The 14,467-nt window shown below is 44.5% G+C and overlaps 1 protein-coding gene and 1 long non-coding RNA gene across 3 annotated transcripts in view; one reads left to right on the plus strand and one right to left on the minus strand.

Moving 5' to 3' along the window:
• The window catches only part of LOC129537018 (uncharacterized), a 28,866-nt gene extending 22,896 nt beyond the window's left edge, over positions 1 to 5,970 (minus strand). For both annotated transcript variants that reach the window (XR_016037586.1, XR_008681912.2), the window contains exon 1: positions 5,890 to 5,970. This is a non-coding gene — a long non-coding RNA (uncharacterized LOC129537018). The remainder of the gene's footprint in view (positions 1 to 5,889) is intronic.
• A 1,655-nt stretch (positions 5,971 to 7,625) lies between these two features.
• Positions 7,626 to 11,160, plus strand: LOC129536741 (tubulin alpha-1B chain). The gene is made up of 4 exons (XM_055395822.2): positions 7,626 to 7,784; positions 9,154 to 9,376; positions 9,520 to 9,668; positions 10,007 to 11,160. The coding sequence occupies exons 1-4, from the start codon at positions 7,782 to 7,784 to the stop codon at positions 10,985 to 10,987; spliced, it is 1,356 nt and encodes a 451-aa protein (XP_055251797.2). The 5' UTR covers positions 7,626 to 7,781; the 3' UTR covers positions 10,988 to 11,160.
• Positions 11,161 to 14,467: the final 3,307 nt, after the last annotated feature.

Below are 14,467 nucleotides of genomic sequence, written 5' to 3' on the forward strand. Positions count from 1 at the left end.
CTGGAATCAAGACTGCTGGGAGAAGTACCAATAACCTCAAATATGCAGATGACACCACCCTTATAGCAGAAAGTGAAGAACTAAAGAGCCTCTTGATGAAAGTGAAAGAGGACAGTGAAAAAGCTGGCTTAAAACTCAACATTCAGGGACTTCCCTGGTGGTAAAGCAGATGAGAATCTGCCTGCCAATGCAGGGGACACAGGTTCAATCCCTGGCCCAGGAAGATCCCATGTTCCACACAGCAACTAAGCCCATACGCCACAACTACTGAGCCCAGCTTTGGCCTGGGCTCTACCATGCTTCATAACAAGAGAAGCCACAGTAATGAGAAACCCACACACTGCAGCTAAGATCCAGCACAGCCAGAAATTAAGAAAAACAAAAAAAACAAAAACTCAGCATTCACAAAACTAAGATCATGGCATCCGGTCCCATCACTTCATGGCAAATAGATGGGGAAACAGTGGAAACAGTGTCAGACTTTATTTTCTTGGACTCTAAAATCTCTGCAGATGCTGACTGCAGCCATGAAATTAAAAGACACTTGCTCCATGGAAGAAAAGCTATGACCAACCTAGACAGCGTATTAAAAAGCATATTACTCTGCCAACAAAGGTTCGTCTAGTCAAAGCTATGGTTTTTCCAGTAGTCATGTATGGATGTGAGAGTTGGAGCATAAAGAAAGCTGAGTGCTGAAGAATTGATGCTTTTGAACTATGGTGTTGGAGAAGACTCTTGAGAGTCCCTTGGATTGCAAGGAGATCAAACCAATCCATCCTAAAGGAAATCAGTCCAGAATATTCATTGGAAGGACTGATGGTGAAGCTGCTGCTGCTGCTGCTAAGTCACTTCAGTCATGTCCGACTCTGTGTGACCCCAGAGATGGCAGCCCACCAGGCTCCCCCGTCCCTGGGATTCTCCAAGCAAGAACACTGGAGTGGTTGCCATTTCCTTCTCCAATGCGAGAGTAAAAAGTGAAAGTAAAGTTGCTCAGTCGTCCGACTCTTAGCAACCCCATGGACTGCAGCCTACCAGGCTCCTCTGTCCTGATGTGAATAACTGACTCACTGGAAAAGACCCTGATGCTGGGAAAGATTGAAGGCAGGAAGAGAAGGGGATGACAGAGGTTGACATGGTTGGATGGCATCTCCGACTCAATGGACATGAGTTTGAGCAAGCTGCAGGAGTTGGTGATGGACAGAAAGGCCTGGCGTGCTGTAATCCATGAGGTCACAAAGAGGTGGACACGATAGTGCGATGGAAGTGAACTGAAATTTAGTATGAGTAAAAAAGAAGAAAAAATAGTCAGCCTTTCCTCTCAGATACTAAAGGGTAGCCATATAAACCACCTTAGCATTATTCAACATTTTTTCTGGCATAAAGATACCAGACTAGATTATATTAAAGGTCTCTTATGGCTCTGCTACTCTCTGAAATCTAAGATATTATCAGGGATCTTAAAAAAAAAAAAAAGACTCAAATATTTCCTCATTCACAGCAGGGGAATTCACAGATTAAAAGGTTAGCAAAGCTAATGATTTTAGAAAGGTATCTGGGGAAACATATGGGCCTGCAGGAGAAATTTTCTGCAGAGAATGCTCTAAGGTTCTGCAAAGCTAGGAGGAGGGAGGTGTCTGCTTTCAAATGGCTTTCATCCAGAGCAGACAGCAAAATGCAGTTCAGCAGTGTGGTTCGCTAACACTCATCTTTCCAGTCAAGCTAATTATTTTCCATCTTCTTTTAAGAAAAGTGAGATAATATTCAAATATATTCCTGTCTCCTATGACCCTGTTTGGGACATGTGTACAAATTTGGATTTTGACTTGAAAACCATTTTAAAGGTTTATGACTACAAGAATAATTATTAGAGGGACTTCCCTGGTGGTCCAGTGGTTGGGACTCTGTGCTTCCACTGCAGGGGGCACAGGTTCAATCCCTCGTTGGGGAACTAGGACCCCAAATGCCTCATGGAGTGGCAAAATATATATATATATTTTTTTCTTATTCTGATTTGATAAAGCTTTCACCAAATCTGAATAAGAAAATCGTTCAATATAAACTATGAATTTTTACAGTCTATGTTTACCATTTTTGTTCAGTTCAGTTCAGTCAATCAGTTGTGTTCGACTCTTCACAACCCCATGGACTGTAGAACGCCAGACTTCCCTGTACATCACCAACTCCCAGAGCTTGTCAGACTCATGTCCATCGAGTTGGTGAGGCGATCCAACCATCTCATCCTCTGTCATCCCCTTCTCCTTATGCTATTTCTGTTACAGAATTTGTCAACAGCAAAAGACAAAACAAAAACCTAAGATGATGTTTAGCTGTTTAACATCTAATCCAAGCATCACTGTTAAAAACAACTTATTTTACATGAAAATAAAAGTTTATACTGAGCTAAACAAAATAATGGATTTCCACTGAATATCTAAATCATCTAAATCATTTCCAACTAAAATAATATTAAATGGCAAACATAAATGTATCTACTTTTGGTTTTTTAATTTTTACAGAGACAAAAAATATTTAGGTCCATTAACAATTGTTTTATGCCACACTGAAAAATTCTATTATGAGGAAGCATTTATAAATGTATATATGGACATCTCAGGTGTCAAGTGGTTAAGAATCTGTCCGCCAATGCAGGGGATGAGGGCATGATCCCCAGTTGAGGATACCTGCCACAAGGCAACTAACCACTGAGCTTGCATTTTAGAGCCTGCAAGCTGCAACTACTGAAGTCCATGCTCCCTAGAGCCTGTGCTCCACAAGAGAAGCTAACACAGTAAGAAGCTCTTGCACTGCAACTGGAGAGAAAGCCTTCTCACAGCAAAGAAGACCTAGCACAGCCACAAATAAATAAATAAAAATTATAAATGTGTTTGTAAGTTTGCTAATCTACTGCAGGATACTCATATATGATAAACAGATTCACAATTGTCTGCTTTCTAGTTTTCACTGGGAAGCAAAGATTACAAACAGTTTAAAAGGTCAGAAAAAGAACTGAGAATACAAAATTAATCAAAGAGAAAGTGTCAAACATTTAAAGTAATAAGCATACATTAACTGCACAAACTATGTGGACCGATACTGAGAAAATGAAGGCAAAGCAACAAGCACCCCTTTGGAAGCTAAGAAACAGTGGAATGCCCATGAAAGTTTTCTCCTACCACTGTGGCAGGATTGACTGCAATTTCCTTATTTTTTCAAACTGTGATTATGGAACATTGGTGAATTAAGATTCACTTCAGTTCAGTTCAGGCACTCAGTCGTGTCCGACTCTTTGCAACCCCATGAATCACAGCACACCAGGCCTCCCTGTCCATCACCAACTCCCAGAGTTCACTCAAACTCATGTCCATCGAATTGGTGAAGCCATCCAGCCATCTCATTCTTTGTCGTCCCCTTCTCCTCCTACTCCCAATCCCTCCCAGAATCAGAGTCTTTCCCAGTGAGTCAACTCTTTGCATGAGGTGGCCAAAGTATTGGAGTTTCAGCTTTAGTATCAATCCTTCTAATGAACAGCCAGGACTGATCTCCTTTAGAATGGACTGGTTGGATCTCCTTGCAGTCCAAGGGACTCTCAAGAGTCTTCTCCAACACCACAGTTCAAAAGCATCAATTCTTTGGTGATCAGCTTTCTTCACAGTCCAAGTCTCACATCCATACATGACCACCGGAATTAAGATTCCGTTCCGTTCCGTCGCTCAGTCGTATCCGACTCTTTGCGACCCCGTGGACTGTAGCCTACCAGGCTTCTCTGTCCATGGGATTCTCCAGGCAAGAATACTGGAGTGGGTTACCGTTTCCTTCTCCAGGGGATCTTCCCGACCCAGGGATCGAACCCGGGTCTCCCACACTGGAGGCAGACGCTTTAACCTCTGAGCCACCAGGGAATGTGGAATTAAGATTAGCATGTATTTAAATATAAAATATATATATTATCTACATTTATCTGTATAGACAAATGGACACTATGTGTCTTCAATTTATCTATAATTTATAGATAGATTTATTATTTATAAATAGAAGAGAATAATTTCATAAAATACAAACTAGAATACATGCATGGCATATACTAAAAATAGGAAATACATATCAGCTTATTAAACTTTCATTTCAGTTACTTACATGGCTTTATATATGTAAGTATGTGCTGGGCCACAAATACACTTCATTTCTTACTGTGAAATCATCCAACTCATTTGAAGGTTGCTGTTCTTATGCCACAGTAAATTAAGCAACAAAAGGGTCTATGTAGTCAGCTGAAAAGGCCAAAACAAGAACCACCACTCTTGCTGCCTTATGCATAGGCAGATGATAACTCAAGGCTGTAGTCACTCTCTGGTAGGCTCATACTTTATTGGCTTGTCTTTTCAGACTTACAGCCAAGCAGCAGTCCTTCTTTAAAAGAACATCTTCCATTTCTTACAACTATTTGCAAGGCTGATGAACTCTGCTGGTAGCCTCCCAGATATTTGTAAATCTGCCATCAGTTTAGAAGTTGTTATCCCACCTTTCAAACTTTTATTCTGTCTACTCATATTAGAGCAACCCTTTCCAGCAATAACATGGGGATCCTGTTGCCCCCCCATTCTATCATTCCCAGTATAGCAGAGCCATTTCAGAATGAAACTACACTGTAATTTCCAAAAAGCATATGACTTATTTTAACTATATTATGTAAGAGTTTATAATCATTTAATATAATGCATATTTACCTAGGGGCTTCCCAGGTGGCTGCCAATGCAGATGTAAGAGACAAGTGTTCCATCCCTGGGTCAGGAAGATCCCTGGGTCAGGAAGAAGGGTATGGCAACCCACTCCAGTATTCTGGCTTGGAGAATACTCTGGACAGAGGAGCTTGGTGCTAAAGTCCATACAGTCACAAAGAGTCAGACATGACTGAAGCGACTTCACAAACAAATATAGGTAAATATGTTCTCCTCCAAGAATAAACCCGACGTTACTCTGTAACAACTGCCTTGCATCATTTTTTCTCTAGATAAGCTTTGTAAGTTTTTGAGAAAACAATATTTGAACTAACAAAACTGGATTTATGAGGGAAAAAAGACATTCTTAAAAATACAGATTGCTGTAAAAGATCCCTTGCCAAATTAATTTGTAAATGAGCTAAAGCTTCTTGCAGCTATGTAACCTTCTATAATTGCTTTTGAAATCTTTTTATTACTTGGGTAAAATGAATATTTAAATATTATTTCATAATTACCTGTGATCCTATTTAGTTAAGTGTCTGAACCTTCTGATATTTTTGACAAACATTACCAAAATCAAATTCTAGATGAAGACTTTTTGACCTTTTTGACTAACTGGCATTTTCCCAGAGGTGCCCTGCTGCTGCTGCTGCTGCTGCGGCTAAGTCGCTCAGTTGTGTCCGACTAGTAGCGACCCCATGGACTGCAGCCCACCAGGCTCCCCTGTCCATGCTAGGCCCTAGAGCATCTCAAAGGATCTGTTCTCTCTCCTTATTAAAAAGAAAGATATTAGAGTAGTTAGGTTTATTTGATATGTTAAATTACATGGGAAGCACTTTCAAATAAGAAATAATACTAAGCTTTCTTTACATTACATCTGCATTGATCAGCAATGCTTTTGAGGAAAGATTTTGATCAAAAGGGGTAAATGCGAACATAAATAAAGGAAACCTCATTTTAAATGGAGTCAGGAAGCCCTGAAGGAGGGACTCTCAGTACATATAGCACCAGTTGCAGTCTGCATAACCAGCAGGGAGAAGGAAGATAAGAATCTTACTTTTCTTAAGGTATGACAGAGGACATTTTAACACAGGTATTTCATCTCCTGCTTTTAAAAAAAGGAAGGCAGATCCCTTCCTGCCCCAGCAACTATACTTTAATCACCACTTACAGCCAGTGAGAAATGGCAGCAATCTTGAACTCTCATTCTTCTCCATGAAGTTTTTTTCAAACAGTCCCCTCTACAGTTTCCTCCTAAAATCAAATAAAAACATTCTCCTTTGTTCTCTGGATTTGCCTGACTCCCCATAACTTGCCTGTCCCAAATTGTCATTCTCTTCTAGTTAAATAATTGGTTGCTTTAAGAGTGACAATGTATATAAATGTAAAATCACAATGTGGTACACTTAAAAGTAATGTAACAATGTACACTCCAAAGTAATGTAACATTGTATGTCAATTTACAAAAAAAAAAGAATTTTACAAAACTAGGGTTTCCCTGGCGATTCAGTGGTTAAGAACTGCCCACCAATGCAGGGGACAGGAGTTTGATCCCTGGTCTGGGAAGATAGCACATTCCTCAGAGTGGCTGAGCCCAATTGCCAGTAATTACTGAGTCCCCCAACTCCCCAGAGCCCGAAAGCCACAACTACTAAAGCCCTCAGGCCTTAGAGCCCGCAGTTCCCAAGAGAAGCCACCGCAATGAGAAGCCTGTGGCCCGCAACTAGAGAGTAGCCTCCCATCACCGCAACAAGAGAAAACCCGTATACAGCAAGGATGACCCACCGCAGGAACCCGTCTCGCCCACCCTCCCCGCAAAAAAACAAAAAAAATCCCAAAAAACTCTAGCCCAAGGAATCTCTACCTCCTAACATCTTTGATAGTCAAACAATTCCCTCTTCCCCAAGTTTCTGTCCTCACTTCTTCAATTCGGCTACCAAATTTCAAATGCGTCTTTAAATCTTTCGTTCTAAAAGGCCCTAGAGCTATTTCATAAAGATGGTTGGTTTCCGTCTAAAAATGGGGCCTGCTGCTGCTGCTGCTGCTAAGTCGCTTCAGTCGTGTCCGACTCTGTGCGACCCCATAGACGGAAGCCCACCAGGCTCCCCCGTCCCTGGGATTCTCCAGGCAAGAACACTGGAGTGGGTTGCCATTTCCTTCTCCAATGTGTGAAAGTGAAAAGTGAAAGTGAAGTCGCTCAGTCGTGTCCGACTAGTAGCGACGCCATGGGCTGCAGCCCACCAGGCTTCTCTGTCCATGCGATTTTCTAGGCAAGAGTACTGGAGTGGCTTGCCATTGCCCTCTCCGAAAAATGGGGCCTACCCTACCCTTTTAACAGCTCAGCTGTTCAGTGCTTAGGTGTTTACTCTTTAAATGACTGAAATACTATTTGGGGCCTTTAGTTTAAAGAACAATAAACCAAGTAAAACTATTCAATTTTTTCTAAACCGTGCTCCTCCACATTATCAGGTAAATGCATTCTGTACTGCCATTTTAAAGAAATTAGGAAGAGAAAACAAAACTCATTGACAAATGATGACAACGTGGAAATAATCAGCTGAGCTATCTAAACCAGAAGTTTCTGCATTTCATGGTGCTTCATCTTTAAAACTGTGTAGACTTCTTAAATCTTAGGATTCGCCCAAAATAACGGCAATCGAGCCCTCATTCCCATGTTGGTTTCTTCCAAACCTGCGCCCCACCCCCATCCTCACCCCCGCCCAGGCCCCGGCAGCCATGCGCCAGAGACTGCAGCACCGGAGCTCGCGGTCCGCAGGCGCGGCGGACCCCGCCCCGCACCGCCGGCGCGCAAGGCGGCTCGGGGCCAGGAGCCCGCCTCTGCGGCGGCCTAGCCGGGCGCCCAGTGGGTGCGCTCGGGCGAAGGAGGGGCCTGCGGCCATGGCCCCGCCTTCGCCCGCCCGCCCCACCCGGGACCGCTACTTAAGTGGCTCCCGCACCGCCCCCGCTCCAGTGCGTTACTTACCTCGACTCTTAGCTTGTCGGGGACAGTAACCGGGACCCGTGTCTACTCCTGTTGCCTGCGCCTGCTGACCCGTAGCCACCATGGTGAGTGGACCGTCGACTTCGCTAGGGAAAACGGGGGAAAACGAGCCGGGGGATCACCAAGGGCTTCTAGCTGGAGAGGGCTGCCCCACCGCTGTCTATTTGGAGGGCGAAGAGCGAGGCGGGAGCCGAGGGTGAGAGTAGATAGACCTCGATTTATGGAGAAAGGCTGGGGCCCAGGAGGAAGGGGCCACCGCCTTTTCTTCTGAGACTGCAGAACGGGATGGCGGGGCACTGGTTCCCCTTCACCATGGTTAGCGCTCTCATTTAGCCCTAGCTTCTGGGCTCGGCGCCCCCAAGACCCTGCAGTCTTTTCCCGCGCATTCCCATCCCCCCCTTAGAGTCTCCCCAGCCTTTAGCGAGCGCGCGCGCGGGCTCTCCCCGCCCTCACTTCCTCCTCAGCGCGAAAACCGGAGGCGGGAAGGAACTGCGCACGCGCGACCGTTACCTTCCCGCCTGGGAGTGGCCGGGAGCCCGCCACTGCAGTAAGCGCGTGCGCGCTGGAGCGCTGCCGGTCTACGACTGAAGGGCCTGTTTCCTGTTACCCCGGGTTCTCTTTTTAAAAATAAGGAGTAAGGTGAATGTGGAAAAGGACTCCTTATCGATGTGCTGCACTGCACCAATATCTTAAGACAACTAGCTCTCAGCAGCCTGTAGAGGCCATCTGTCTCTCCCTGCCCTCCGCTGTGTTAGGAATGCGTGTGGGAGCAGGTGGTGGCGGTGGGGGGTTTTGAGGGAATAGAAATCGGATCTGGTCCTCCGATAATCCCCTGCTGCGTCGTGACAGGTGTGGACTTGCTGAATTGAGCTTCACGCCTGCACGAAGAGAAGATGGTTGGCCATGGCGGCGCCTCTGCAGACGTGGCTTTTAAGAGCTTCTGCAGCTGCGCGACTCCGCGAACCGCAGAGGGGCGCGGGCGCGCGCGCCCTGAATTGCTCATTCATCCTTTGCCGCAGAGCCCCACCCCTCGTCCCTGCGGCCAGGCATTTCCTCTGCACTGCTTTGGCCACGTGCTTCCTGTGCTGGGAGCTGCCCGGAAATCTGGCCACCTACTCTAAAATGGCATTCTGGGCTCTGGGCGCTAGATGGATGACCTCCTATTTATCTTGATTCTCAAAGGAGGAAGCAATGACTAAGCTCTGTTCTTGGTCTAGAAAGATTCCTTCCCGATTTAGACAGGGAAAGGAAATTAACTAAAAGCAATGTACATCAGAAGTATAGTCCATCAACCCTAGATTTTTTTTTTTAAAAGCATTCCATTTTGAAATTTAAGATTAGGTTTCTGTAAACATTTAGCATTTTTGTTAAATGTCTTGTGGGTTTTGTGTGTGTGTGTTTTAATGCGTTTTTTTTTTTTTCTCTCTCTCACAGCGTGAGTGCATCTCCATCCACGTTGGCCAGGCTGGTGTCCAGATCGGCAATGCCTGCTGGGAGCTCTACTGCCTGGAACACGGCATTCAGCCCGATGGCCAGATGCCAAGTGACAAGACTATTGGGGGAGGAGACGACTCCTTCAACACCTTCTTCAGTGAGACAGGCGCTGGCAAGCACGTGCCCAGGGCAGTGTTTGTAGACCTGGAACCCACAGTCATTGGTGAGTTGACCTCAGTAGCTTCAGTGAGAATCCTGGGGGTCTGGGACAGGAGGTGTGTCCTGTTGGCTCCACTGATACCTTGGGATGGAGCAGACCTATGTGGGTTGTTAATGATGGGTGGCTGCTTCGTTTTCCTTTTCCAGATGAGGTTCGCACTGGCACCTACCGCCAGCTCTTCCACCCTGAGCAGCTCATCACAGGTAAAGAAGATGCTGCCAATAACTATGCCCGAGGTCACTACACCATTGGCAAGGAGATCATTGACCTCGTCTTGGACCGAATTCGGAAACTGGTATGTTTATTCTCAAGAATAAAGTAAATTGATGAGCCTCGGGGAGATATTTGAAATATACTCCTTTTTTTCCCAAACACAATTAAAATGTAATAGAGTGAGGTTAATTGTTAAGTTCAATTAAAATATGGACTATTTGATGTCATTTTATAAAATTTAATGAAGGTATTTTTAATAAAATACTGAGTAATTTAGGGAAGGTCTACTCTTTTTTAAAAGCGTTTCTTGTCAAAATACAATCTTAAATTTTTGGGATTGATATGAAAAGTGGAAGTCTTTACTATGATGACATCAGAAAGAGCAATAACTATGGTTTTTCTATTCATCTTTTTTAACAGGCTGACCAGTGCACAGGTCTTCAGGGCTTCTTGGTTTTCCACAGCTTTGGTGGGGGAACTGGTTCTGGGTTCACCTCCCTGCTGATGGAACGTCTCTCTGTCGATTATGGCAAGAAGTCCAAGCTGGAGTTCTCCATTTACCCAGCCCCCCAGGTTTCCACAGCGGTCGTTGAGCCCTACAACTCCATCCTCACCACCCACACCACCCTGGAGCACTCTGATTGTGCCTTCATGGTAGACAATGAGGCCATCTATGACATCTGTCGTAGAAACCTCGACATTGAGCGCCCAACCTACACAAATCTTAACCGCCTTATTAGCCAGATAGTGTCCTCCATCACTGCTTCCCTGAGGTTTGATGGAGCCCTGAATGTGGATCTGACAGAGTTCCAGACCAACCTGGTGCCCTATCCCCGCATCCACTTCCCTCTGGCCACATACGCCCCTGTCATCTCTGCTGAGAAAGCCTACCATGAACAGCTTTCTGTAGCAGAGATCACCAATGCTTGCTTTGAGCCAGCCAACCAGATGGTGAAATGTGACCCTCGCCATGGTAAATACATGGCCTGCTGCCTGTTGTACCGTGGTGACGTGGTTCCCAAAGATGTCAATGCTGCCATTGCCACCATCAAGACCAAGCGCAGCATCCAGTTTGTGGACTGGTGCCCCACTGGCTTCAAGGTTGGCATTAACTATCAGCCTCCCACTGTGGTACCTGGTGGAGACCTGGCCAAAGTACAGCGAGCTGTGTGCATGCTGAGCAACACCACAGCCATCGCTGAGGCCTGGGCTCGCCTGGACCACAAGTTTGACCTGATGTATGCCAAGCGTGCCTTTGTTCACTGGTACGTGGGTGAGGGCATGGAGGAAGGAGAGTTTTCTGAGGCCCGTGAGGACATGGCTGCCCTTGAGAAGGATTATGAGGAGGTTGGTGTGGATTCTGTGGAAGGAGAGGGAGAGGAAGAAGGAGAGGAATACTAATTACCATTCCTTTGAGCCCTGCAGCATGTCATACTCAGCTTCAGCATTAGCTGACAGGCATAAAAACTTTCTGACTAGATTGTCTTTGCTTTCAACTATGATCATGTATTGCCTTTTCATGTGTGTCTGTAACACTTATGTCCTGTCTCAAAAGTAAAGATTTTAAGAAAGAATGTATAGACCTCTGTGCTTCTTCTAAATTGGTTTTTCCAAGAAGTACTTTTCGCTCCTACACCTGAAAACCTGCTACTGGAAGTAATATCAAGAATTTTGCTCCAGATATCTCTGAGGAGAAGGTATACTCAAAGCAGAAGAGCTGTACTCTAAAACTGGTCTGTTAACATCATTTCAACCAGTATTTGTTGAAATCCAACTCAGGCCTTGGAAAGATGGCAAATTTCAGATGAGTGATGGTGGTACTAGTTCTTGAGGTTATAAGTTAGGTTTGGGAAGGTTTTTAATATCCTACAACTACGACTGCTGTGTAAAGAAGCCTGGTAACCTATCAGAATTAATGACTTTAGAACAGGTAAACATTTGGTTGGGGGAATATTTGAGCAGAAAGATGTAAAAACTTTTCCACTCTGTAATGATGGAAAGTTGCAAGATCAGAATTCCTGCTTACCAACAAAACTCTTAATATGAAATAATTGAATAGAAAGAGGTACACCTGTGGAAGAGCAGCTGCTTTACAAGTGATGAAATGGCAACACTTGCAAAGGTTAAGACAAATTTGTAGCACTGGGCATAGTTCACATTCTTTGCAATATATAGTGTGGCTACATCTAAAGCCCACTATCAGTTCAGTTCAGTCGCTCAGTCGTGTCCGACTCCGACCCCATGAATCACAGCACACCAGGCCTCCCTGTCCATCACCAACTCCCGGAGTTCACTCAAACTCATGTCCACAGAGTTGGTGATGCCATCCAGCCGTCTCATTGTCCACTTCTCCTCCCGCCCCCAACCTTTCCCAGCATCAGTCTTTTCCAGTGAGTCAACTCATTGCATGAGGTGGCCAAAGTATTGCAGTTTCAGCTTTAGCATCTATAGAAGAGGTTAAATCCTCTGCCTAGAGAAAATACATTTATTTAAAAGTTCAGGAAGCACGTGGATTATGAAGGTCTGACAAGTTGAGAATAGAGGGTGAGTAAAATTTAGCCAGTTTTTTCCCTAGTCAATAAATCCTATAAATTTAGAGAATATTAATAGTTCTCAACTCCTGATAAAATCCACAGACATTTTAAAGAGCTCTGTTGGGAGGCACTACAGGCCAAGCGCAGCAACCCATAATTTAGCCAGAAACTACAGGTCCCAGGGGAAGGTGGATGTAGGCCGTTATAGCACTGACAGGAACCCTAATCAATTAGTCCCCAAATGAAGATAGGACTTTGCATTAGTATTGAATTTTCAGAGAGGCTGTCTTTAGAGCTGACTGAAGAACCTTTGAAAGGAGAGAGGTAACTATGCTGGAGCCTGGGAAACCAAACCAATACAGGGGAGGTTTTGGCGGGGAAAGCACACACTGTGGTGTGCCATGTTGCTTTTTGAGTCCTGAGGCACAAAGCAGGGACAGGATGCTTTGTTTGTTTTGGGGGGGAGGTGGATGTTTGTATTTTTAAGAAAAGATATGTCATAAAGAGTTATGGCAGTTTGGGTGGTGGGTACATAAGTATTTGCAATGCCATTATCTATTGCCCGAAAAATAATATGTATGTAGAAAACTTAATATATGTATATTTAAAAATATATATGTATGACCTCATGCAGTTTCTGAGGGTCAGGAATTCAGGAGCGCCTTAGCTGAATCAGGATTTCTCAAGGTTTCAGTAAAGATGTTGACTGAGGATGCAGTTATCTGAATGCTTGATTTTGTTTTAATTTTTAAAAAATTTTTTAAAAATTTTAATTGGAGGCTAATTACAATATTGTGGTGGGTTTTGCCATACATTCACATGAATCAGCTATGGGTGTACATGTGTTCCCCATCCTGACCTTCCCTTCCACCTCCCTCCCCAGAATACTTGATTTTAGCTGGAGGATTCACTTCCAAGGGGGTTCACTCACATGCCTGGCAAGTTAGTGCTGGTTGTTGGCAGGTAGCCTTTGTTCTTCAACACAGGGACTTCTCCATAGGACTGCTTCAGTGTCCTCAAAACATCCAGGACAAGGCAAGTTGAAAACCACAACATCTTGAAACTAGCACTCTCATTTCTACAATATCCTACTGGTTACACATGTCAGTCCTATTCAGTGTGGGAGGAAACTACACAATAGTAGGAGACATGGGTTGTTGGGAGTTATATACAAAACCCAGAAGGATACCAATTTTATTACCTTTTCCTACTGTATACTTAGAATATTTCATCTTTTAAAAGGGAGTAAACTTGTAGTTTAGAGAGAAGGAGTTTTCCATTTTCTATAGTTCCAACTCGAATTTCAGTGCCTTTGGTTGCCTTTTAAGCAATCCTTTGGTGGCTCAGATGGTAGAGAATCCTTCTGCAATGCAGGAGACCTGGGTTTGAGCCCTGGGTTAGGAATATCCCCTGAAGAGGGACATGGCAACCCACTCCAGTATTCTTGCCTGGAGAATCCCCATGGACAAAGGAGCCTGGCAGGCGCATGGGGTCGCAGAGTTGGACACAACTGAGCAATTAACACACTTGGTTGCCTTTATAACCCACTTTCTATTTACATTCCTCCTAAACTATCCAATCTCCCTTATACCCTAGTTATGTGGTTGCTGCTCAAATCCAGTATTTCCTTCTGTCCTGTTCCCAATCATCATATAAATCAAGATGATGACTAGTAGGTACTAGTAGTCAAAGCCTTTGGTAATGTGAGATACTAAGTGTGGGACATAGGGGTGGGAGGTGGGAAATGGCTATAATGAAATGCTGAGGCAACCAGGAAATGCCATCAAGCATTCCTTTGTGTGTTTGGCGGGGTGGGGGGGGTGCGCGCGCGCTGTGGGTCTTATTATCTACATCTCTGTCCCAGCAGCAATCACAGTAATGTTTATGGCCCACACAGTGCTTTAATGGAAGTAAAAATAAATAATAATTATTTACTTCCCTCTTAGGCCAGATTCTTTATTGGTTCTCTTTCATATAAACAGTAAACTCTAAGGTTTTGTAAAATGCATTCACTCTCCTTTTAGCACCTCCTAAGAAACTGTACCTCAGGGTAGAGAGGGCTTGGAAACTGACTGATGGAGATACTTCTTGTTCTATTACTACTCTGGGGCTCTGCATCTTCTCAGCCTATTTCCTTTTTGCACCACAGAGTTCCATCCTATTTCTCCAGGTGTCTGTGGGGAGCTGAGGGTGGCAAACAACGCACTTGAATCTGAAAGGACTTGTAAGTTTATAGCTGTGTGTCTGAACTTGGGAAGTGAGGAACAGGTGAAGCAGCTCTCCTCAGGACTTGACAGCCCTCCTCAGCAGGACACCAGAGCTACTGTCCAGGAAGACTGAGCCATTT

The sequence above is a fragment of the Moschus berezovskii genome, chromosome 6, assembly GCF_049115385.1.
Source record: "Moschus berezovskii isolate FMDL1 chromosome 6, NW_MosBer_1.0, whole genome shotgun sequence".
Classification (NCBI taxonomy): domain Eukaryota; kingdom Metazoa; phylum Chordata; class Mammalia; order Artiodactyla; family Moschidae; genus Moschus; species Moschus berezovskii.

Bases quoted from the DNA above. Each gene is read 5' to 3' on its own strand.
- LOC129536741 (XM_055395822.2), top strand. The intron at 9,377-9,519 runs GTGAGTTGACCT...TTCCTTTTCCAG, and splicing joins CCTGGAACCCACAGTCATTG to ATGAGGTTCGCACTGGCACC. The intron at 9,669-10,006 runs GTATGTTTATTC...CTTTTTTAACAG, and splicing joins TGGACCGAATTCGGAAACTG to GCTGACCAGTGCACAGGTCT.